Source organism: Lygodium microphyllum, chromosome 10, assembly GCF_053477565.2.
Source record: "Lygodium microphyllum isolate KBCC chromosome 10, Lygodium_microphyllum_v1.1.10, whole genome shotgun sequence".
In the NCBI taxonomy this organism is placed as follows: Eukaryota; Viridiplantae; Streptophyta; class Polypodiopsida; order Schizaeales; family Lygodiaceae; genus Lygodium; species Lygodium microphyllum.
This window is the reverse complement of record NC_141144.1, coordinates 50705072-50731461: the sequence shown is the minus strand read 5'-3', so window position 1 is coordinate 50731461 and position 26390 is coordinate 50705072. Positions and strand designations below refer to the sequence as shown.

General features: G+C 37.4%; 1 protein-coding gene across 3 annotated transcripts in view; it reads right to left on the bottom strand.

Moving 5' to 3' along the window:
* Positions 1-26390, bottom strand: part of LOC148029990 (floral homeotic protein AGAMOUS-like) — a 91394-nt gene that overhangs the window by 41560 nt on the left and 23444 nt on the right. Inside the window, exon 2 of one of the 3 annotated variants that reach the window (XM_087686258.1) lies at positions 10442-10566. The exons of the other annotated variants lie outside the window; for them this stretch is intronic. Coding sequence (XP_087542384.1) covers positions 10545-10566 — 22 coding nt within the window. The 3' untranslated portion in view covers positions 10442-10544. Of the gene's footprint in view, positions 1-10441; positions 10567-26390 lie in introns of those variants that run through there. 3 annotated transcript variants of the gene reach the window in all.

Genomic DNA, 26390 nt, shown 5'->3' with positions numbered 1-26390 from the left:
ATCCCTCACTCTCACACACTCACTCACTCCCTCTCTCGAGCACAAGCAAGAAGGCAAGAAGAAGAGAAGAAGAAGAAAAAGCTTTTTGCCACACACAAGAATGAGCTTCTCATTCACTTTTCAACTTTATATACAAAACCCTAAATCCCTTTTGGGCAGTTATCCCCTTATCCCCTTTTATACATGGCCGGCCATGGCCTAGGCCCTCTTTCCCATTGTCCTCCTATCTTCCTAGCTTCCTTCCTATTGCCCATTATCCTTCACAAATTGCACCAGCGAGAGCCTGGCACTCTTAAAATAAATCATGGTATGCCCTGCGCCTTTTTTATTGACTTGCACTTTTTCTCATGCGCCTTTCTCCTTGCTTTAGGACTTTTCTGCACTTCTTATGTTTTCACATTCTTCTTGGCTGGTGTCTTCTGTTTCACTTTTGTCTTCTGCTTTAGATTTTCCAACTTTTCCACCTTATTCATTTGAGGGTTAACAAGAATTTAGATCATGCTAGGCAAATCATGTTAATTGATAAATATGGAAAATATCCACAATTCATAGCAAAAGAATATATGGATTTGAGAGGGGTAGCAGGAGCAAAGAACCTAATCTTAACTTTATCGAATGTTTTACAACTGGCATGCATGGGAACCACCCCCCCACAAGAACACCTCCTTGACAGTCGTTAAGTGAAAAGTTCATAATGCATATGGACAAATACGTTAAATGTGATTTTTTTTTTAAATGAGATTTTCTTAAGTGGATTTCTCCCCATACAAAACAAATGAATAATTTTTTTCTCCTCTCCTTAGGGGGTTCAATATATATATTGTCTACATCACATTGCCAAGCGTTTATCGAAAACCAAGAAACCCTTAGAGAAAGTGTAGATAGGTTTGATTTTTGTTAGCTTAGTTATTTGTGTGGTTGTTTGTTTTTATTGATTCATAGTTGTATTTCCTATGTCTGTCTAGCTTAGGATTTATTTTTGTTATTTTATTTGATTTTTAGAGAGTGAAAACTTGATGATCTTGGTTGAATTTGGTAGTTTTTTGGATAGACTGGAGCTAGAATTGGCTAGTAGCTACTGAACATTGTAGAACTAGTAAGTTTTCTTGTCGAGACTTTTGCACATCACAAGGGATTATGGGTTCATGGGCACTTGACATTGCACTTGTCAATGCATTGCACTCGGGGGTCGTCTCCTAAATTTATCAAATACTGCCATTCCAAGGGTTGAGTATATACACATTTTGCGCCATCATTGAGCACTTGCACAGCATGAGGCATGCTTGAGCCATATGTAGTAAATTTTAGTTGCACATGCACTTAAGAGAGTGCCTTCAATGAGTATGAATTGTTTCTTTGCACGCACGAGAGTTGGGAATTTTATCACTAAGTTAGGAACCTTTGGTTGAGTGGGAAAGGTGGTTGGGTGAGTTTGAGGATCATGAAGGACGCCGCTAGTTGTTAGATGGGTTGTTTTTCTTATCAACTACTTGAAGACCATATTTTCTTAAGTGATTATGAGATTTCGGATGGGTGGAGTGAAGTATAATATTTTCTTATTGAGTGTTGACAAGTGAGGTTAAGGATCTTATATAATGAAGGAACTGTGATTGCATGTTGCATGATGCACAGGCACATGTAGATAGGCTAGGTACAATTGTTTCAATGTGTCCATATTTTCATGTGAAACCTCGCTTGTTCGATTGCATAGCATGGATTCGATGTTGTAGTTTTTCTCAAATCATGAATGCTTAAGCATGGTGCACAAATTAAATAGCATATTTATACTAGGTCACATTACATGAAACCGAAAATAGGAGGACAAAATGAGATTGTTACCAAAAGAGCAATACATGCGCTGTGAAGGAAATAAACTATTGGGGTAAACAAAGGCATTTGAAAACATCAAAGTGCTTTAGTACTATGAGAAGGAGCTCATCATGGACTCAAAATTTATTACTATTTGTTGTGGGAATTCATATTTATCTGGTTTGCAGAATCTTGATTGCTTGAACCTACAAAGGGAGTTGTTGAGTCTAAAATCTTCATAGTAAATTCTCAAGGCTATGGTGTCCGTTTTAGCAACTTTAGAAATCTTGCTTCAAGGAAACATGTAAAAAATATATGTACTCAAAGGGATTCAATAACAACTCAAGACTAGTAATTCTAGTGGTATTATCAATTATGAAGTGTCCAACAATGCAAAGATTTGGAGACAAGGTTTTGGGAATTGTTAAAGAGTTGCTATCAACTTGATCTGTGGTATTTCAACTTCGATGTTTGTGATTCTACCTAGAAGGCAATGCTAGGAGACTATAGTGGTTAGTGTAAACTTAGCTTTGCTAGTTCTAAGTGAAAAGGACTTGTAAAAGAGATTTTCTAAGGTTTCCACAAGATCTCATGCAAAGATAGAAAATGTGTGATTGAAGGATTTTCAATTCAAGTTCTCTACAGCAGCGTATCTACCAATTCCGTAAGAATGGGTCAAAACTCAGATTACTATTGATAGTTTAAGGAAAGATTCATGAGCCGAAGACAAATCTAAAAACTAGAGATTCAGTTTCAAGAGAAGCTAAGTGCTTCTAATGACAAATGTTGAGCTTATGAGAAATCATCCAGGTAGAGAAATCATCAAAGTTTGCAGACCGAAGATAGAAGGACATTGAATCAAAGGAGAATTATCCCAGTGTCTCCAAAATAGAAAGTTGGTTGATGGGCAAGTCCGCAAGATAAGATGGAGTGCAATCACCATTGGTGAGGGGAGAAAAGATTAGTGAGAAAAGAGAAGAGCATGCACCTATTCTAGTCGAGATCAATAGAAGGGAGAGGAACACTTCTTCCCCACATACACTGAAGCTTAACCACACAGGAGCCGGCTGGTTTGGCTATGTCAGCAAGAACAAGTTACAAGTTGCAAATATGGTTATTTGATATATCATTATGTCACAATGTTTGCAGCATTTTCATGCCGCTACGTGCACACCGTGTGAAAAACTCTACAGTGCGGCTTTCTTATTTATTTAGATAGCCAATGCCATTTTAGGCATTACTATTAATAACTGTAGTAAGGATGGTTCAAAAAAATTACATTTTTGGACAAGTTTAGCCAATTTCTGATATTTTAGATATTATCTCTTGTAAAAATCCATAAAACTATTGACAACTTCTAGATTAGGATGACATGTAAAAGAAAGCATGTAGCTTTCAACCATTTTGGGAGGATTTTATGTAAAAAGAAGGATTGGCGAAATCGCACGATGTGTGATCGCAATTTTTAGGTAGTGAATAGCACTAAGTGGGAGATAAAGGAGTGATCTAGCAAAATTCTGGCCATGTGTGTTGGCATTTTACCCCCCCTTTTGGAGCCAATGGAAGCATCAATTTGCCGATTCAAGCAACATAGAGGAGGTTTTGTTTTATGTATGTTTTTGTCTACAAGAGATTTGGCATCTCATAGTGCAGAAATAAACTGATAGGCTTCAACTCTGTGAATATTCTTCTACATCTTCTATTTCTTTCAATCCCTTCTCTTCCATCTACTCCTCTCCTTGAATCTCCCTTTATCCTGCTATATCTTATCCTTGTGGTAGACTTTCCACCCTAAATGCTCCGATAGTGATGAACCCGATGTGGAAGTCGATAACAGGTGTGTAAAGATGGGGGATTCTACAAGTTCAAGTGGTGCTGATGCTTTACAACAGATGATTGATTTGTTGCAACAACAACAATAACAATTGTTGTTACAATAGTAGATGCAAACTCGACAAGAAGCAAAAAATTTTGATTTCTTAGTTGTGAATGCATTGCAGGCAGTGGGACAAAAATTGAAGAAAAGATGTTTCATAGGGTACCACAATATGCATGGAGTCAGTATTTCTCCCATTTAGCTATGCATGCTTTGCACGATTGGATTGATAAGTTACATAGAAGAGATGTTGATTGGGCAACTTTTAAGAAATCTTTGAGAGAGGAGTTTTTCTTGGAAGATGCAGGATTGGTAACTAAAAAGACATTTATAGATTGGATTGAAAAGCCCAATAAAGGATTGGCTGTGACAATTTTCCTATGTGAATTTGAAAGTCGATATGCACAGTTGGATATCGATGAGCAGCAATCACTGGAGAGTCAAAAATTAATTTGTTTCTGAAGACTGCAGATCCTATCTTGTAGGAGAAGCTGACTGATTTTTTAGAATATGCCTCTTTGGCACTAAATTCAAATTGGACTAATGTAATTGAGGCAATGCATATGTTGGTAAAGAGAGACATATAAAATTAAGATGGGATACATGCACCATACCTATCAGTGCTCTAAAGGGTGACTGAAATTGCAGCCAAAGAACGTGTAGCTATGGTAGAACAACCGACTATACCTGTTGGTCCGACTCTTAAGGTGATACTGTGGATGAATTAATCAAAGGCATGTCTAATTTGAAACCGAATTTAATAAAAATCTATGCAAAGGTTAAAAAGTTGGATGTCAATGTAGAAGAGAAGGGTCGTACAATAGCCCAAAGGCCGTATAGAGAAGGATACAAGAGGAGATGCATTTAGTGTGACAATTTATAGCATGAAAAGTGAGATTATACAGCCTATCGTGAAGCGGGAGCAAAAAGGTTAGTATTTTGGAAAGATAGCAAAATACATGCAACACGTATTGGTCTTCCAATAGAGCCAAATTTTGAAAATGGTAGCATGTAGAAGAGATTGGACGGCAAGGACAGCATTTGTTGCCATAGATGCAGTCACATGTGGAAGATATGATGGCAAGGACATCATTTGTTGCCATAGATACAGTCACATATGGGTTAAGAATTGAGAGGACCGATGAAGCTCGTAAAGAAGACATGGTTGAAGTAAAATCTTGCGTTTGGATGCAAGCATTAGATTGCATGGAAAAGACCAAAACAACAAGGTCTGAATTGGCTGATGCAGATCAGAGTATATGAGGGAGAATAACACCATATTGGAGAATATGGAAATTTTCCATAAGTTTTGAACACGTGATCAAATCTTTGGATTTGTCATAACTTGAACACTATAACTTCAAATCGAGCGCTCTATAGCTCAATAGATTCTATTTTTCAAGCGCTTTCTACATATGGTTTTGAGAAACATATGGGCATTTTATGCAGGTACCACCTTTTTAGTATTCAAAAAATGGGAATTGGAAACTCACTAATATTGTGTTGAATAGCATGGAGTACACCAGTGGATTCATTTTCAACCTATGCTTACTTGGCTAAGGTTCATAATCAAGAAGCTCTTGTGGAAGAAAAGAGAAGAAGAGATGAGGACACTGATGGTCCTTCCCCTTCAGGTCCATCTAAAGGCATCACACAAAGTAAAATGGAGCAATAGAAAGAGGCTGAAAAAGCTATACTTGAGCAGTTATGGAGGATACATCTGAAGAGAAGAAACAAGAAGGAAAGAAAAGGGGCAAGCAACCTAGTTACAAGTTACAATCGGATCTTGAGACTGCCACAAACCTTAAAAAAGTCTTGGAAGATTGCATACTTGGTAGTAGAATGGAATTCATACTTGGAGAAGTTCTTGGAATTGCAAAGTGTGAATTTCATGATGCAATCATTGATATATTGAAACGAAAAAGACAGTTTGATGGTGAAGTTTTGCAGGTATTGATGCAGGTTAACAGACATAGAGAAACATCTTCAAAGGGAATATAATGATGCATGTCATGCTATTTTGGAATAGGTTGATGCTGAAAATGGGCTAAATGGGAGTATAGACAGCAAGCTTGTGGCTAAAAATGGTATTATGGGCAACATTCAACATAGAGAGAAGACTATGTATAATGGGGATGTCCATCAACAAGCACATGAAGAAGAAGATGCTCATTTTATTCCAAGCAATCATTATTCACAAATGCATTGGGCTCGTACTATAACAAAGAAAATTATTAAAGTGGGAGAAAGAGAGACATCTTACATAGCTCTCTTGGATTATGGTTTTGAAATCAATGTTATGGCACGCAGCTTGTATGAGAATGGAGGTTGGCCGATTGATGTAGATCTAGGATGGCACATGCAAGCAACAAACAATTCATCAGGGGATCTTTATGCGACTTGTCCGAATGTACCCGTGACTATTGGAGATGTTAGGGATGAATATCATTTTTTCGTGTAAGATTCATGTAGTTATTCGGTGATTTTGGGATAGCCCTATATTTGAGAATCAAGGTTGGAAACAAAAGCCTTGGATTATGGTTCTTCATATGCTCAGGTTTAGAGTAAAGACAATACAAAGGTGGTACAGTTTCTCACTGTTTGTGTGAATCATCCCCGCAATCAGGATAGGCTACAGGATATTCCCATGCCACCTAATGCATGAAAATTTAAGTGGAGGTTGTGGTAGTGCCTCTAGAAAGATAATTATGCCTCCAAGAAAGGGGAAAATTGTGTTTGTGTCTGGATTGTAGGAATGGATAGCATGTAGTCTTGGCAGTTTTAAGATGATTTCAACCATGTGCAAGGATGAAAAGAAATATGTAGAATGGGCTGAAAAAGAGCTGAAGACATATGGTTTGATGGTTGCAAATGAAGGTATTTGAGGGCTATTTTCAAGGCTGGTTGATGTTGATACAATGGCTGAAAATTGTGCAGCAATTAATGCTGAAAACGAGACAAAAAAAGAGGTTATTTATGTTGACCCTTTAAAGATGTATAAAGTCATTCAAGAGCTTGATGAGCATGGGTATGAGAATATATAAGAAGAAGAGGTAGAAGATGAAAATGTTGACATGGCAGAAGATACTTGTTCTGACATTGCAGATCCATAAGACTTTGGCACATGCCAAAGGATGTGCAGCTTAGGAGGGGGTGAATGTCATGCTACTATGCGCAGACTGTGTGAAAAACTCTAGACTGCAGCTTTCTTATTGATCTAGAGTGCCAATGCCATTTTAGACATTAATGTTGATATCCATAGTGAGAATGGTTCAAAAATATTGGATTTTTGGACAAGTTTAGCCAATTTTTGATATTTTAGATATTATCTTTTGTAAAAATCCATAAAATTGTAGACAACTTCTAGATTAGGATGACATGTAAAAGAAAGCATGTAGGTTTCAATCATTTTGGAAGGATTTTATGTAAAAAGAAGGATTGGCGAAATCACGTGAAACATGATCACAGTTTTCAAACAGTAGTGAATAGCACTCTCAAGTGAGAGATAAAGGAGTGATCTGGCAAAATTCTGGCCAGGGGTGCTTGCATTTTACCCCCCTTTCGGAGCCAATGGAAGCATTAGATTGGCGGTTTGATAGAGGAAGCTATTGTTTTATGTATGTTTTTATCTACAAGAGATTTGTCTTTTTATAGTGTAGAGATAAACTAACAGGCTTCAACTCTATGAATATTCTTCTACATCTTTTGTTTCTTTCAACCCCTTCTCTTTCATCTACTCCTCTCCTTGAATCTCGCTTCACCCTGCTATCTCTTACCCCCATGGTAGACTTTCAACCCCAAACTCTCAGACAGTAGGAGGGGGTAGATGTCGTGCCACTACGCGCACATAATGAAAAACTCTAGAGTACAGCTTTCTTATTGATCTAGAAAGCCAATGCCATTTAGGACATTAGTGTTAATATCTGTAGTGAGGATGGTTCAAAAATATTAGATTTTTGGACAAGTTTAGATAATTTTTTATATTTTAGGCATTATCTCCTGTAAAAATCCGTAAAACTCTAGACAACTTTTAGATGAGGATAACATGTAAAAGAAAGCATGTAGCTTTTAATCATTTTAGGAGGATTTTATGTAAAAATAAGAATTGACAAAATCGTGTGACGCACGATCGCAGTTTTCAAGCAATGAACAACGCTTTCAAGTGGGGAATGAAGGAGCGATTTGGCATAATTCTGGCCAGGTGTACTAGCATTTTACCCCCCTTTCAGAGTAAATGGAGGCATCAAATTGGCGATCCAAGCAGCATAGAGGAAGGTATTATTTTATGCACGTTTTTGTCTACAAGAGATTTATCTTCTCATAATGTAAAAGTAAATTGACAGCCTTCACCTATGTGAGTATTCTTCTACATCTTCTATTTCTTTCTTCGAGTATTCTTCTATGTCTCCTATTTCTTTCAACCCCTTTTCTTCCGTCTACTCCTCTCCCTGAATCTCTCTTCACCCTGTTGTCTCTTACACCCACGGTAGACTTTCAACCCCAAATGCTCCGACAGCATCAAGACTACAATCGGTACACAAAACATCCAAGGAAATGAGTATAACATCTCAAGTCTTTGAAATTCGAGCTTATGGCCTCGGCTCTTTCTTCAACTGCACAAGAACACCTACAATTCATTATGTAAGGGAGGACACGAAGATGGCATTAAGATAAATAATATCATAAACAGACAATATGAATCATATTTTATGGTTTTTTTCTACCGTACAAGTTCTAGAGATCGCTTCTTTGTGAACAAGATGGACTACAAACCGAATGCAGATATGGCAATATGTTATAAAACATGGGAAAGGTGGTGTTCTAAAAAGCAAAAACCTAATAGCCCTTAAGGCTATTCAATCGATTTAAAGCCCTAAGGATTTTGATTTTTTCCAAAACATTAAAAGTTTTTAGCTTTAAGGTGAAAGCAAGAATGTTGGAAAAGCTTTTATTCTTTTCAAAGAGCACATTCAATGTGAGAGTTGGAAAAATCTACATAAAGAAGGTTAGAGTGAGTGCTAGGGGCCTTCCCCCTTTGTATGCACCTTATTGTCGTGTGAGAGGAGGATCCCATACATGTGATACATGGTGTATAAAATATTTAAGAGGTGTGAAAAGATTATTTGTTTCAAACACAATTTCAAGTTTGGATGTTGTTGATGCTTTACTTTAAGCCTAATTTTAGATGCATTTGAGGCTACAAGAGGCATTGTTGATCATTTGGTTTAGCATGTAGCTTGTGCGGTGTTTATAAAGCCTTAAATTTTTTTGTTTGTGTTATTCATCAACAAAGTCAATTATCCTTACTGGCACTTCTTAATGTCTCGTTATCGGGTAACACTATATTGGGGATTATGGAGATTTTCCATAAGTTTGGGACACGTGGTCAAATCTTTGGACTTGTCATAACTTGAACACTATAGCTCCAAATTGAGCACTCTATAGCCCAATAGATTCCATTTTTCAAGTGCTTTCCAACTATAGGTCACATCATATGGTTTTGAAAAACTTATGGGCATGTTATCCGGGTGGCACCTTTTTCGTATTCAAAAAATGGGAATTAGGAGATTTCCAAACTCACTAATATTGTGTTAGGTAGTGAGTGAGACTTCTTCTCAATCGCCACTCGCTTAACAACGTATATTCAATGTCTATTTGTAAATATCATTTGAATAAAACATATTTCTTTTTATTCAATTTGTAAATAACCCCTTTATATGGCACCCTTCTATGTGTAAAAGATACATAGAAATAATATTTAAAAAATCTAAGCTCTTCTCAAACCTAGAATATGGGATTTTGCCTCTTCGTTTCAAGCCGATACTATTCTCCTTGCAAAAAGAAAAACAAAAATCATATCAGAAAAATTTGATATCCTCTCAAACTTAGAATATGGGGCTTTTCCTCTTCATTTCAACCCAAATGATACTATTTTCCTTTGGCTCATTCTCCTTCTCCATAAGGAATGATATTTTTGTAAGTCAGGAACTTAATGCTTCTAGGGTCAAACTAGCATCCCACTAGCTTGGATTTTCTCCTCTTCCACTTTAAATAACAAGGCTTCCCTTTATTTTGAGAACTAGGCCAGAGATAATTTTATATCACCAAGGAATCCTCTATTATTCAACTAAATCCCCTTCTCCAAATTTCATTCTCTCAGCATCCTCAAGGCCTCCTTAAAGGTATCACTATTAACAAAATTCCTATATCATATATGTTCATCCCCAATAAAGTTTGCATATATACATACATGTTTGAGGTCATTTATAGACCCCATAATGTAGACGATGCCTTGTTATTCAAGGTTATATTTACATCTTTCTCTCTTAGATTTAAACCAATCATTATGCATAAGAGTCCATACATACTAATAGATCTTAATAATCAAATATGTTATCTATTAGCTTAGGAAACATGCTACACTCAAAAGTATTACTATCCTATGTTAATGTTTTGAAGAAAATATACAGTGTGGCACTTAGGAAGGATGTGAGAAGTTCAAGCAAATTGTGAGACAAAATCCACACTATTACCAAATCTAACAGGAGTAAGAAAAAGCTATACCAACAATAAATTGATTTGTATTATATTGCTTACATAAACCATAAACATTTTCACATGTAACTACTTGTAGAATTTATGTTATAAGGATAATTTGAAATAGCCTCTATGAGATGGTGCATTCATTTGGTCTTACTAAAAAATATATATTGTAACAAGTATTCCATGATGGATGGACATGCATGAAATTGATCATTCTCATGTTGTTATTGGAATAATAGGATGTTGGATGTTGAAAGAAGTCATCAATAGAGGGTCCGCTTGAGGATATATGTAAACTACGGGTGCTATTGTCGCCCTACTTATGGGATACAAGGACACTAGAACCACAAAAAAATAAATAATTAGTGTTGCATTCTCATAAATATTTATCTTCAATTTGATTTTCAAAAATATAAGTTTAAGATAATTCCATTATCATTATCGATTATTTCATAATGATTGAAATATTATCATAATGATCAACAATATTAAAAAAGGAAAGAATAAGTCAATGTAGTATATGTCTATCATTGTGTTAATAAAACTATATCTTTAAAGGAAAGTGGATAGTTGGATATTAGGATAGTACCTTCCTACCAAATGTATTTTGATTAGTTGAACAACCTCTCTATTCTTGAGTTAAGTAGCTAAAAGGGAATATAAGGTCACTAGGACAAAATGGTGTATATATTTGTTAGATAAAATGACATGGGAAATCATGGAAATGTCCATTTTACTAGATGGTACCCCAATCTCTAGGCTATGCCATTCCACCCAAGGAATGGTATACCTTGGGTCCTTGCATTCTTAGGCTAAATTATCATGTAATACTGCTTGCTAGATATAAGTCACAGATAGTCTTTGCTTTCATAACAAGAATTTTGAAACAAGTCAAGGAAAGTACATGAGATCGGGTTTACCACAAAATTACTCCACATTGGTGTCACTACTATTTAGTTTGCATATAAGATCTGGTCTTGTGTTATAACAATTGAAATGCTAATGGATGATGGTAGAACTAATCAACTCACTTTTTTCATGTAATGTTTGTGCATGCATCAATTTAGGTTACCCTTGATTCATTACCAATTGGCATTGATATAATGCTAGGGCATGACATAAATACCTAGCTCTTAGCAACTAGCAATTTGAGGTCATCATGGACTTTTTATATTGCCACAATATGGCAAATTTTATAAAGAATTGTCTTATCCAAAAAAAGACATATTGTCATGAAAGAAGTATAGTAGGCTATCTCTAGGTCAATTTTCTACTTAATTCACAATATGGATGATTAAAAAAGCTGGTCCTATGTTTAACTACATAGGACAATGTTTTCAAGGTGATGCAACATTGTGATGCTTGTCAGAGGCTTGGTCAACATAATGCATTTCATTGAATACCTCTTCATTTGATCATCCCTATGTAGGCTTTTCATAAATGGGATTGAACTTTGTAGTGCCCATCAAACTTATTGCATCTCAAACCAAAAATTGTATTTTGAACTATCACAAATTAGTGTACCATATGAGTAGAGCCTTGAACTTTAATTGCTAACTTTTTTATGGTCTGTTTCATATGGGTGCCCTTACCTAGTATCATTGTCCAATGAAGATGGTTAGTAAACAAGGCACTCACTTTGTTAGCAAAGTCATCTAGAGATTTAATTTTTCCATGATAGTCCATAAAATGACTTGTCTGTATTATCCCAAGACGAATGGACTAGCAAAAGTGTAGTAGAAAAACTTTATGCAAAATTCTTGCCAAGTTTGTGGGGACACATTAGAAGGATTAGGCTATCAAATTGTCAACAACTTGCAGACTTCATATAAGGTGGCTACATTCTTAGCTCTATTTAAGCTTGCTTTTGGTTTAGGAGCTATTACCATACTTAGAGAGTTTTCTCACCATCAATTTGAAAAGAGACATGAAAAGGGCACAAAACTTTCAAATCCACAAGATAAAGTTTGGAAGCACCCCCCCATGCCATTAAGGACAACAAGGATCACTAGTTCAATGGGTAACATGTATATGGTAGTATTGAGAGGGGGAAGCTAAAAGAAGTTGGTGAACTCCTATGTAGGTAATGAGGATTAGAGTATCTTACTTGTTTCATAACTTCTTCTATTTAGCAAAAGTTTCAAAAAAGGAATGGAGTTCCCTATTTTGTGTGATTCCCTTCAAAGTCACCATGCAAAGGGGATAGTTTCAAGAAAATTGGCACCTTTGGGCTCCCAAACTTAAGAGTGGAAAAACCCCCTTAAACTGTTGATACCCAACATGCAACTTGTAATAGAATCCCAATTACTTGTTGAAGATTTTCTACTTTTCTAGTTTGTGGATCTATAGAAGTTGGAAGAAGAAAGATCATATAGGTTCTACCTTTACTTGTAATAGAAACAAAAAATTGACCATATCCAAGAAACACTATTTTCCACATGATCAAGTAGTACTAATATTTAACTCAAGGATAAGCAACCTATTGGGAGGAAAGTTATCATTTAGATGGAGTGGCCCTTTTTATATTTTCAAAAGCATAGAATCCAATGCTTTCCATTTAACAAATTGTAGGGCCATATCCTTCAAATGGTTAATGGCTTTCATCTATGATGACATTATACCATCAATATTTAGTGTCATTTCTTATTTTGGAGGATGTTTTCGACACAGGGCTAACTAATTGTACTCTTGTACTCTTGCAACAGTGTTTATTCCTTCTTTTGATTACGCAAGTGGATTGATATAAAGATCCAAATTCCATATTTAGGATTTACTTTGACAAAAGTATTGATTTAAAGCTCCCTTCATTTCAATCTTCTCTCTTTGAGATGAATCATGGTTCTGATGTTGGCATGGCATCTTGGCAATATGCTTTCTTCTTTTCATTTTTTTTTTTTTTAAAAGGAGAACATTATGTTGTATTAGAAAGTAAAGGTCAAAGAGTACATCAATAGACCTTTTGCCAAGCAGGCTAACCCATGTCAAGATTTAAACATTGTGAAGTTCAATTTCTATGCCTAAGTAGATCAGATCTATAGTTTTCTTAATTCAGTACTATAAACTAATCTTTTATTTCTTTTTTTATCTAATGATGAGATCTTTGGCATAGATATTTAAAAATCAAAATTGATGTGTGTGCGTGCAAACACTCTTGAATAAAGCCTGTCTAAGCTCCATTTGCAATCTCTTTTTTTCATGAGTTCTCAAATTTTGGAGTTCTAAGCTCGCTTTTTATTTCCCTTTGTCTTTCTCTTTGTCGGTCATTTCCTTAGGTCCTATTTGATTTTAGGTTCCACCAATATGACTTACAACAAAATCTCTAGGTCAAAATCATGAATTGAATCAATCAAAACTTACTTGAATATGCCTTTATACCTACAAATCCACACATTCCACAAGTATAAGCACCTAAGCCAATTCTAGACTAGTGGTGGTATTCCATAAATCTCCCCTAGAAATATTTCTCTCCATGATATACTCATTGAATCGAAGGGAAGTATAATGACTAAAAGCAAACTTACAATGTTAGTGTTAGATCCGCAATTCAAAAAGAGAGAGGAATTGTTTCTACCTCTACCCTTGGTGGGCACAAATGTCAAGGAGTGGACTAGAGAGGAATAAAGAGAAGAGATAGACTATAGAAGAGAGTGAAGATTAGGTGTAGAAGAGAGAGAGTGTGTGATGAGGAGAGAGAAAGATAAAAAGAGAGAGAAGGTAGCCATGAAAGCTGAGAAAGAGAGAAGATGAAGGAGACTTGTCTTATAATAATGGTGGTCCAAAAATCCAGTCCCTTACACCTTTTATACTGGCTAGTGTAGCTTGCATTTCACCCTCATTATTTTATTTTCCCTATGATGATTTGAACTAGGCTGCACTTTACAATGGCAAGAAATAAGGTAAAAGCAAAAGCAAATGATGATGTACACCAACAAATCAAGGATGCCAGGGACTTAAAATCTGGATACAATCCTGAAGTGGATTATGAAGAGTATTCGCATGACATGGGAAGCCTAAATGCTCTAAATCACACCTTATGTTTGCACAAAACAAGGCATGTTGAAAGACATGAGGCCGTGATGGAAAAACATGAAGCTATGATGGTGGGCATAGCAGTAAACACAGTTAACTATGCACAAATGATGAATGAAATGTGCCAAATAAGATCCACCATGGATACACTTGTTGGCCAATTCACCAAGTGGATGGAACTTTAGATAAAAGGAAAAGATACAAAGGACAAATCAGATGTACATGCTGAAAGAGTGACTCTCCTAACAGTAATTGTAAGCGCTCAAGGTATCTTGGAAAAAATGGGTATTCCTACCAGCAGTTTTGAGCGTGGGGAGCCTCCACATAGGCAAGATGAATCAGGAGGTAATGCACTACGTGGTACTTCTCAAGAACCACAAAGTTCCATGCCTCCCACAAGATTTCAACACTCTTTTGGAAGAAAAATTTCCAATAATAGCACCTTCCTTGGCAACCATACTGATCAGCCTCAATTTGGACAATTTTGACAGCCCCCTCCCCATGAATGAGAATTAAGGGATAAGATCATTTTCTCCAAGTTCACTAGTCAATCATCATCCCCTATCAAACTTGAAGAGTGGCTCTCAAAACTTGAGGATTAATTTTATATTTTACCAAGGAGCGACGACCAAAAGATTCACTTTGTCACTATACATTTGGAAGGGTTTGCTCACACATAGTGGCGGTATATAAAAAGAGAAAATCAGCAAGTAGACACTTGGGATGCATTCAAGGCTCTTATGGTGCAAGTTTTTGTGTCACCCATGGAAAAGAGAAGCTTGCTCATCAATGGTATAGCCTACAGCAACGTGGTCTCATTGTTTGGAACTACACCAATCAATTTCTCAACCTCGCCATGTATGTGGAATCAATTAGTGATGATGCCAAAGTTGAACAAATACATATACGAACTAGATCCCCAATTGTCGACTGATGTTTCAGCACAATCTCCTTGAGATTTTTTCAAGGCCATTGAATTGGCTAGAAGGTACTCTTGAAAGTATCGTAGGGATACTTTATTTCAGTCACATTATGGACAACAAAGGGGAGTATCTCAACCATCTTTTGGACCTTAAAGAGGGCATGCACTGTCATCTTTTGGACAGTAAAGAGCTGCTGTGACATAGGGAGAGTTCGGGACCAGTTATGGTGGTGGTAATATACCATTCAGAACTACTAAAATCCCCACATACCTCACCTTTAATGTTTCAAGACAGCAAGGTAATACTCTCGACTTCATACTCTATGTGACATTTAATTTCAACAAGTGGTGGTGGTTGTAATTTTCTCCCCTTGTTAAGAATGTATGTCAAGTCTCCAATATTGAGACATGGAATACTTCATGAATTCATATGCATTAGGGTAACTAGAGATTATAAGTGACTACGTGTCCAATGATCTTGAATAGCCCATGTCCTTGATAATCCAAGTCTTGGGAAGGTCGAGAAAAACATAATTCTTGCCATGAAAGCCAAGCTCAATGTATCATGTGGTAAGTTGGATATTATATTCGTTGTTGATCAACATTATCTTTATATCTTTCCCTAGCTTATTAAGTAAGTATCTTGAACTCCTTATAAATATTTAGTAAGTATTTAGCTAGATTCATAGCTATAGGGTTCCTTACTAGGTGACTCACATAAATGTCCATTTTAGGGTGCCTTCCATAGTTGGAAAAGAATGAAGTTTCCCTAGTAGAAGTATGACTAGTATTATTGTAAGTAAATTTAACCAAGGAAAGTAAATCCATCCAATTAAATTGATGGTAGTTTATTATACATGGACAATATTGTTGCAAAAGTTGACTTTTACTATCTCTGATTGTCCATTAGTTTTAGGGTAGTTCCCCAAATTGAGGCTGATTTTGACACCTAGGAGCTTGAGGAGACTTCTTAGTAAAAGTTTGCAAATCCAACAAGCATTATACACCTTGAACTACTCTTTGTATTTTCCATTAAAAAATAGTCTTTACCTTTATCTCATCCATTGAGACTTCATTTCCAAAGATAATATATTCAAGGAATTTCACTTTTGGTTCATGAAATAAGGACTTTTTCAATCTATCATTGAAGCCCTTTTCAAAAATCTTACCAAGGACTAATTGCAATGATGTGTGTTTTTTATTCTTGAATAATTTTAGAATATCATATAAATATATTACCACAAAGTCATGTAAGTACTTATGAAGATGTCATTCTTTAGATATTTGAATAACCACTAGAGTATTTATGAGACCAAATCGAGATTCCCAGTAGTGCTTGGTCCTTTTGCAACCACTCCACAATTGACAACCAAATCCATACTATATTCAAATCCCCTTTGAAGATTGGCCTATGTACCCCTCCCCTTGAAGAGCCATCAACTACTTATATTCTATATTATATTCAATTTTCATATATTTCATATGAATAATCTAGCTACTAGCAAAATAATCCTCCTCAAATGAGAGGTATGATGCAACATCTGAAGTCCCAAGTAATTAATTTGTTGTTGTACTTTATCCTTTTATAATTAAAAAGTAGCTTATTTTATTCTTTAAGTTTTTGTTGCCAGTGGTGAGGTGACAATCCTTATCCTTGCCAAGTTCTTATCACCCTTATGATAGTTTGGCAAGACTCCATACATGATCTTGCTTAGTTGTGATAGATATAGTGATGGAAAATATCATCACCACTTTATAAAATGTTCAAGAACAACAAATCTCTTAAGATGTTTTTTCCAATGATTTTGTCAATGGGAGACACTTATGATGGCAATAATTTAGATATTTAAGATGAACATAAACAGTTGTCTTATTGATCAAGATGTATAGTATAGATATTTGACTAGCTTTGCGTAATTTTTTCTACTTTGAAACTTATTTCAAGACATTTTCTGCTCATTATGAGTCAATCATTTGTTAGCATTTTGTGTTAGGACATATGCGATTACAATTATATAGATAAGGCGGTTCTTCTTCAAAAATTTATATCTAGTTAAGTTTAGTAAGCTGACCCACTTTATCAAGTACTATTCAAGAATGAGGATTCTCCATGTTGATGATTAGGAAAGGGCTACACATAAGTCCGTCAACCTAGATGATGGACTCGCAATTCCATGAGTTTAAAGTCCATGCACAAGTTAAGACTTAGCTACATCATATCATCTTGTAAGTGGAATTTGAGCATAGATCGGGTATCTAAGGAGAGAGATTGCCATTTTGAGAATAGGACAACAGAAAATAAAGGCAAATAAAAAGCTATCAATGCATGTTTGCCCCCATTAATCATCAAAGGATCTCCTCATTTAGATGTAGTTTTCGACTCTCTTTTACCCTTGCATTGGCCAAGTGAAAGTCACCAAGACCTAGCCATATGTACCTAATATCCACTTCCACAACTTACACAAGTAAATCTCACTTGTATCTGAATGGCTCTTAATATTTGTTAACTAATGTTTTTTTGTCACATGATCTTTCATGATGCTTTTGTCTTTATGTAAAAGAGATTATTAAAATTTGGAATCAAAACACACACACAAACTCTCTCTCTCTCTCTCTCTCTCTCTCTCTCTCTCTCTCTCTCTCTCTCTCTCTCTCTCTCTCTCTCTCTCTCTCTCTCTCTCTCTCTCTCTCTCTCTCTCTCTCTCTCTCTCTCTCTCTCTCTCTCTCTCTCTCTCTCTCTCTCTCTCTCTCTCGCGTATATCTTTAGAATGGCACCATGGCTAGTTGCTCTCTCCTCTCTAACACATTCAATTGGAAGAGCCTATCATTGTAACAGTGCACCATCCATAGGATATAACCACTCTCAATAGACCATTGGAAGCTCCATTGTCTCAAACTCCATTGACATGGGATGGGTGCTCAACTCCTATTCATTTGATTAATCAATTTGAAGAAGATATAGTTTGTGGCCAATGGTGGCACTGTGGATTCCTTTCCAACCAATAGCTTGATCATTTTGGTGATCCAGCAGAGGGTCTAGTAAAGACATAAGTTTATTCACTTTTGATACATCCAGTTGTGGTGGGAAGCATGTGAGGGAAGCCACACTTACGTTATTGGTCCAAGAGCTCAAAAGATTGGAGAGATATAAGATATTTAATCTTTGGTTGTAATCTGGTATTGTCTCAAAGGATGAAGAGTTATAAGATACTTTCTCTTTGCATGGAAGTTTGGTGTTATTGATTGATGAAATGCAAACTCTAAAGGCTAGTTTATTTACTGATGGTTTTCAGTGAGCTCCCCATCATTAGATAATTTCATAAAGGTACTATGTGAAAGGTGAGAAGGATCGAAGCTTGCTTGGAAGTGAGTTATGGTGAAGAGCAAGAGCAAGAAGAGAGAGAGACACAAATGGGAACTCCAACAGTCACAATGTGTGATCGGGCTATCACTAAAAGAATAAAGAATAAAGTCATGGTGATGGCGCTCGCAACCTATAGTGTGTAGTGGTGGGTACTGTCAGTGTAGTAATACACAAGCGGCTAGGGAGAGGCACCTTTACCCCCAGCAACCTCCCACTTAAAGGCAAATCTATCCCAGAGAGGAGTGAAAAGAAAAAGAAAAGACAGTACAATGTACACATGTATAATAGGATGAGAAAAAACATCATCTCATCCAACGCCCATCAATCTCCTGAGGAAGACAAAGCGCTCAGTAGTGAGACTTTTCGTGAGCAAATCTACAAGATTTTCATTAGTGGAGATCTTGATAAGGTCAACAGACTTGTCCTCCACGACCCCACATATGAAGTGATATCTCACCTCAATGTGTTTTGTCTACGCATGGAAAATCGGATTCTTGGCTAGCTGAATAGCACTCATAGAATCCGAATGCAGCATAGGTATAGTATCAATCCCAAGGTCATGAACCAAATGGCCCAACCATATGGCCTCGCTGCAAGCCTCAATGGCTGCAACATACTCGGCCTCAGTGATAGAGAGAGTCGTATACTTCTGAACCTTGGGTATCCAAGAAATAGCACCTCCAGTATAGGTAAAGACATAGCCGAAAGTGGACTTTCTACTATCTGCATTTCTTGCATAATCGCAGTTTGTGTAGCCCATAACTCCTGTATCCTGGTGCCATAGCAAATATACATATCCGCTATGCCCTTCAGGTATCTCATAATAGCCTTTACAACATCCCAATGTGTTTTGCCAGGTGTAGCCATGTAGCTTGCCACAACACCAACTGCAAAGGTAATATCTGGACGAGTGGCTATCATGGCATATATCAAACTACCCACGGCTGATGCATAAGGGATCTTGGCCATCTCGGCCCTCTACTCATCCGTCTATGGACAATCGGCCTGTGAAACCTTCACATAAGAAGGTAATGGATAGCCAATAGGCTTTACGTCTTGCATGTGAAAATGCTCAAGGACCTTATGAATGTACTCCCTTTGTGAGAGGTAGAGTAGTTCCTGATGTCTGTCGTGCTTAATGCGTATACCAAGAATGTGAGAGGCCTGTCCCAAATCCTTCATCTCTAAGCTCTTATTCAACTAAGATTTCAAAGAATCCAGCTCATCATGAGCTTTCCCTACTATCAACATATCATCATCCACATAAAGTACCAAAATAAGCAATGAGCCATCACGGACTTTCTTCATGTAAAGGCACGGATCCATAGCACTCCTACTATAGCCTTGTGACTGCATAAAGGTATCAAACTTATGATACCACTCTCTAGGTGCCTGCTTCAATTCATAAAGACTTTTCTTTAACTTGCATACTAGGTGCTCCCTACCAGGTTCTGCAAAGCACTTAGGCTGCTCCATATATATCTCATCATGCAAATCCCTATGCAAGAATGCATTCTTGAGATCTATCTAGTATTAGTCCAAGTCAAGCTGTGCGACTAAGGCCAAAATCAAGTGTAGGGTGGTCATCTTGACCACACAAGAAAAGACTTCATCAAAGTCAACTCCATGCTCCTATTTAAAACCCTTAGCGACAAGTCTTGCCTTATAAGCCGGCTTGGGGTTTCCAAGGGTACTTTTTAGCTAGTACACCCACTTGCATGGCAAAGCCTTCTTTCCGTGAGGCAGTGCAACCAAATCCCAAGTCATATTCTTGTGCAATGAGTCTATTTAAGACTGCACATCCCTCTCCCAAGAGTGACTATCACCCCTATGCATAGCCTCATCATACGTGAGAGGCTCTCTTGCATCTGTAACCAAGACATAAAGGATCGAGGGCTCAAATCTATTAGTTGGACGCCTATCTCTAGTAGACCGTCTCACGGTAGGCTTTGCGACTGATCCAACATCCTGGCCACGTGTACCAACTACTGTTGTGCAGGCTCTCTAATTGGCTGTGCAGGAGCACGTGGCTCCTCCTAGAATATAACCTTGCATATCTCTACCATCTTCTCAGGCTGCCTATGCATCTTATCTTCATGGAAGACTACATCATGACTGCAAATGACTTTTCGCACTTGCGGATCCAGGTGGTAATCCATCTCACTTGCATCCGCATAGCAAGGAAAATGCATTTGACACTCTTAGGATTCAACTTAGTATGCTTGTCTTTGGGCACATGGCAGAATACCTCACATCCAAAGACACGTAGCTGCGCATAAGACAGAGGTTTCCTAGTCTATATCTCCTCTTCAACCTAGAAATCCAAACCACTAGAAGGTGATCTATTTATGACATGCACAGCTATACTGATTGCCTCAGCCCAAAAGCTCTGTGGTAAGCTTGCATGGCTAAGCATATTGTGTACAAGCTCCTGGATGGTTCTATTCATCCACTCAGCCAAACCATTCTGGGGTGGAGTATAGGGGGCGGTCAACTAACGCTTAATACCCCTCTCGTCACATAGTTGCTCAAAAGCACATGACACATATTCTCCCCCATTGTTAGTCCTAAGGCATTTCAGCCTATGCCATTCTGATTCTCAACCGATTCAAGCCATCTCTGAAACATAGGCAAGACTTCTAACTTAAGCTTAATAAGATAAGCCCAAAATTTACAGGAAAAATCGTCAATGAACGTCACAAAATACTTTGCACTACAAACATCTGAATGTACCAATGCCAGGGGCACACTCATGCATGTCCTACCAGACTTCTTATGCATAATCCTAGCCTTGTTTGCCATAAAGACAATGCTCACATGAATCAAAACATGAGTAGTCAAGGGGTGGTAAGTACTGCAAACTAGAAAGCCTTTTCATTCCCTTCAAGTACATATGGCCCAAATGGGCATGCAAAGAGATACATGTGGGATAAAATCCACTAAGAAAACATAGTCAACAGAGGACCCATCAACTACAAGAGGATAAAGGCTACCAGCTTTGGCACCTTTAGCAAGCACAAGTCTACCACGGGTGATCTTCTAGGTAGAATCTCCAAATGAAACATGAAACCTAGCATCATCAAGCTACCATGCAGACATAAGACTGTGTGTAAGTGCAGGTACATGATATACATCCTATAACAAAAAAGTACTGCCACAGTAGAGAACTGCAGCCATATATCCCCAATGCCAACAATAGCAAGTGACCTATCATTATCCAAGTGAACTAAACTAGAGACAATGTGGTAGGAGTGGAACCACTCATGCAATGATATAACATTAAATGAAGTACCAAAATCCAAAAGCCAGCACTGCGCATACATAGAGTGAACATTGGTCAAGGACATAACATCACAAGAACTAGCTCCAAGTATGTTCTCCCCATCAGAGTCACCAGTCTGCATGACATTTATCTCCTCGATTTTCACACTGTATTTCGTAGGCATAATGCTATGATCACATGACTTTTCCGATACTTTGTCTTTTCCCTTCTCTTTGTGCTTCTCATTGCACAACTCATGACACTTATCACGTGACTTAGACCTAAAATTCTACGAGTCTCTTCCACGGCCATTGCCACGGTCATTCTTGCCATTACCATCTCTACCTCTAACAATCAAAGCATGTGACACAAGAGGCATCCAAGTTCTTACGGTTGATCTCTTCCTGCAGAAGAGCACTCTCTACATCAGGCAAGTTCAAAATAGTAGCACGACCACATAAGGCAGTGAGGAATACATCCCATGACTCACTTAGAGTCCCAAGTAAAAACAATGAAATAATCTCATCATTAAAGGTAATACCCTATAAAGTCAAGTTCTTGAGAATAGCATGGAACTAGCTCAAATGAGCAAACATTTTCTTATTCTCCTTCATGCACAGGTCCATAAGTTACTTCGGTCAATAGATCTGACTTGCTGGACTTTTCTTGTCATAGAGATTCTTAATTTTTTCCCAAAGCTGCCAAGCACTCTGTGCTTTCTCAACCATATTGTAATGCACCTGTTTAGTGAGAGACAAGATGAGGGTGGACTTACATAACTCATCAAGATCATCCCATTAATCATCAGTCATAGTTTTAGGCTGCTCGCCATGCATTCTTAGTGGCTTTATCTACGATTTCTGCACCAATACATGCCAAACTTGGCTCTTCCAATAGACATAATTCGTACCATCAAGCTAAGTGATGTTGAAGATAGCACTATCAATGGAAGAAGAACCCATAATACAGTCCAAAACAATGCAGATAGTTCAAAACTGCTTGTTGTTTTCTTTTGTAAACAACAAAAATACCACCAAAACCAAGGCAAAATGACCACGAACTGATAGCTAATTATGTTGTCCACCAAATACCATCAAAAGTACATAAAATCAAGATAATTCAACATCAAAATTCCACATTAGTCCATACATAACTGTTTTCTATAATAAATTACAGCCAGGTATAATAAGAGCAAACTATAGGCAAAATCAATGCACCAAGTCAACCACACTTCAAAGCATAACTAGCATCAAGTGGACATAAATCAGCATATGACAATCATATGGACATTGAGCAAATACCCAAGCATATCAAATGAATCCGTCAGTAAGCCAGCACACCCCCTGTGTAATAGGACAAAGTGTACACAACACTGGCAAGACCTGACACAAAGAGGTATATGCTCAGGGAATGCGAAGCCCAAATCAGCCCAAGTATATGTATGCGGACCATGGCATATCAACCATGCAACATCCAAGTGAAGAAGATCCCGGTCTCAAAATACTCAAAGCTCAATAGTATAAACTACATGCTCAATGTATGTCAAACATCCAACAATGCTCCCACTGGCACAAAAGCCATATGGATCAAGCCAAGAAGCTCAAAAAAGGCATATGAGAGCACTAGTGATGAAAGATCCAATACTAGATATTAATAAGATATCATAAGCATATAGGCTTTGTAGCCTCCAATTAGAGCATCCATAAACATCAACTGTATCCCAAATACAACTCTGGCAAGCCAAAAAATATTCCAAGTAAGTTTCTAGAAGCCAGATGCAAGCCAAGACAAGGCACTAATAGCAATCGGCTCTAAACAATGTAACTAGCATGTAATAGTGGCATAGGCCAAGCATGTCAAGATCGATCAGACATAGATAACAATCATGACATATGTACATCCAAGACAGAGCCTCAAATGTATTCTAAATATGAGCTCAAGCTCAAGTGAAGATCCGGAATCAAAGACAAGCTTGATGTCGTACCCCAAAGGTCAATACTTCATTGCATATCCCAAAGACGTAGCTCGAAACCAATAGGCATAACCAAACTAGAAGTAAAATAACCTATCAACCAAGGTAGCATAAATCCCAATCAACAACGAGGTGTCTGCTTCCAAATCAAGGCTCAATAGCTCTCAAATAGCATATTTGAGCATAAACCACGATGATCAAGCATCAATACATCCAACTGGACACCCAAATGTCAACAAAGAGCATTATGCATAAGCCCTCCCTAATAAAACCTTGCTGCCCAAACAATGTACAACAGTAAATCGTTGCATAAATCGAACTATGGAAGCTCAAACCAAGTCCCAAAGCATCTCAAAACATTAGGCAAACATCCCCAAAGCATCTTGGCATCAAATACCAAATCTCGGGAGCGTCACGTAAGTTAAGAGCATGACATTTTCTTGTTGTAAATCAACTCAGATCTATTGCATAAAATGTTGTGATCAGAATTTACCAAATCTCACATCGCCATCGCATCTAGAGCATGCCAAAATCCCAGGTTAGACTCTTACCTTCTCTAAATCGAGTTATGAGAAAAAAATGGGCTTTATGAGCTAGATTTTGAAACAAGTGCAAAAAAAACGTGATCTGCTACTGTGGAGCGTGCTGGTTATGCTGAGGATAAGGGGGCAAATGGGGGCATATAAGGTGCCCAATGAAGCCAAGGAACACCTGCAAAGAGCCTATGAGGGTCGGGGAGAGGCTGGAGATACAATCTTACCTCGAGGGGAAGAAGCCATGGCTGGCATTGAAGCTCCAAGCTCTAGGTCTTCAACCTAGGCTGAAGTAATGCCTGGCCAAGCTCCATAATCAAGCTCTCATCCAAAGCTTTGATACCAGTTGAAAGGTGAGAAGGATCGAAGCTTGCTTGAAGGTGAGGTATGGTAGAGAGCAAGAGCAAGAAGAGAGAGAGACACAAATGGGAACTCCAACAATCACAATGTGTGACCAGGCCTTCCTTTATTCAAACTATCACTAAAAGAATAAAGAATAAAGTGATGGTGATGGACGCCCACCACCTGCAATATGCAATGGTGGGTATTATCAATGTAGTAATACACGGGCGGCTAGGTAGAGATGCTTTTACCCCCAACACATTGCATGGTTGTAGCACATGCCATGTCTAAGCTAGATAAAAAGGAGACCTTTTTGTAACCTTAACAATGCCCCATGCAATATAGAGATAAGTTGTGGACCCCAAGGCCCCACCAAGTGAGCCTTTGGTGGAATCAATCCCAAGTTTTTACAGCCTAGTGACTAGAACTCTCTAGAGTATTTCACCCATATAATTCTTGGACTCAAAGGTAATATCTCTCATTCCTTGTCAAACTAATAGTCCTTCCTATTATTCTCTCAATTAATTGACATGTTAGTTACATGGTTTTACAAGAGCTAATTTCTACCAAGAAGCAAAAAGCTAAGAAAAACTTCACAGGAACAATGCTCATGCACACCCACGCATCCACTAGACAATTCAAAATGAATCACTATACTTGGGAGGTAGCTTTTGACTCTTCTTGTCTACAATCCAAAATCAATCATTATACTTAGGAGGTGGCTTTTGGCTTTTCTTGTCTATGAAGGTTGAAGTTTTTTAGATATTTTTAAATAAAGGAATCCTTAGGTTTAAACGATAGTAAGTATTATTCCCTATCAAAATAAAAATGTGTTGTATCATGAGTAGTCACAATAGAATCCCAGGCTAGGGTCATGATTTTTTATATTTCATGGAGGAATTATCCATTGATATATTGACCTCCACTTCCTTAAGGCCAACATTGACATTTTTATCTTGATTGAAGTATATAAAAGCATGAAAAAAACTATAATCAAATGGCCTTATATGTGTAGATAATTCTCGTAAGTATCAGAACTTAAATTCAAAGCTACTTTCATTTCTTGAAACCTTTCTATTGAAAGAATTGAGCTGTGAACATAGAGTCCTAAGTGCCCACAAATCTTTTTTTGCGGTGGACTAGAAACTCTAAATAGTTGCCAGTTTTGTTGTCCTTGTATAGCCTTTTATTACAAACTCTTATACATAGGGCTACAGCATGTTTTGTGGTCCAAGCTTTATACATAGGACTTAGACAAGTTTCAATTGACAATTATTTGTGGCCTCACATTGACAAATTGCCCTTGCATGTCAATCCATGGAGGGCAAGCTTCTCTTCATTCCATTATCTTCTCTTTCTTGCACGACTAGAGATGCACCTATCTATGCAATTAATGCATAGCTTGAATCACAATTTATGACATGCATATGTGCATAATTACTACTTGCTTAGTAGCCAACAATGGCCACATTTAGACTAGATTTTGTCAATGGATTTTACATGCATGAACCATGTTTACCTCTACAGATTGCTACTCGTCCTACTTTGATACCTACTGAATATCAACTCCATTCATCAAATCAAGACCATAATTATGAATGATTAGGTGCTAGGGTGTGAGAAAAAGAGAAGAAGGAACTAAAAAGAGATATTTGTGTAGTAGAAGCAATCCCAAGCTACCTAAAACTACAAATTCAAGAATTTGGGAATTTTCATAAAGTTTGGAAATTCCTAATGT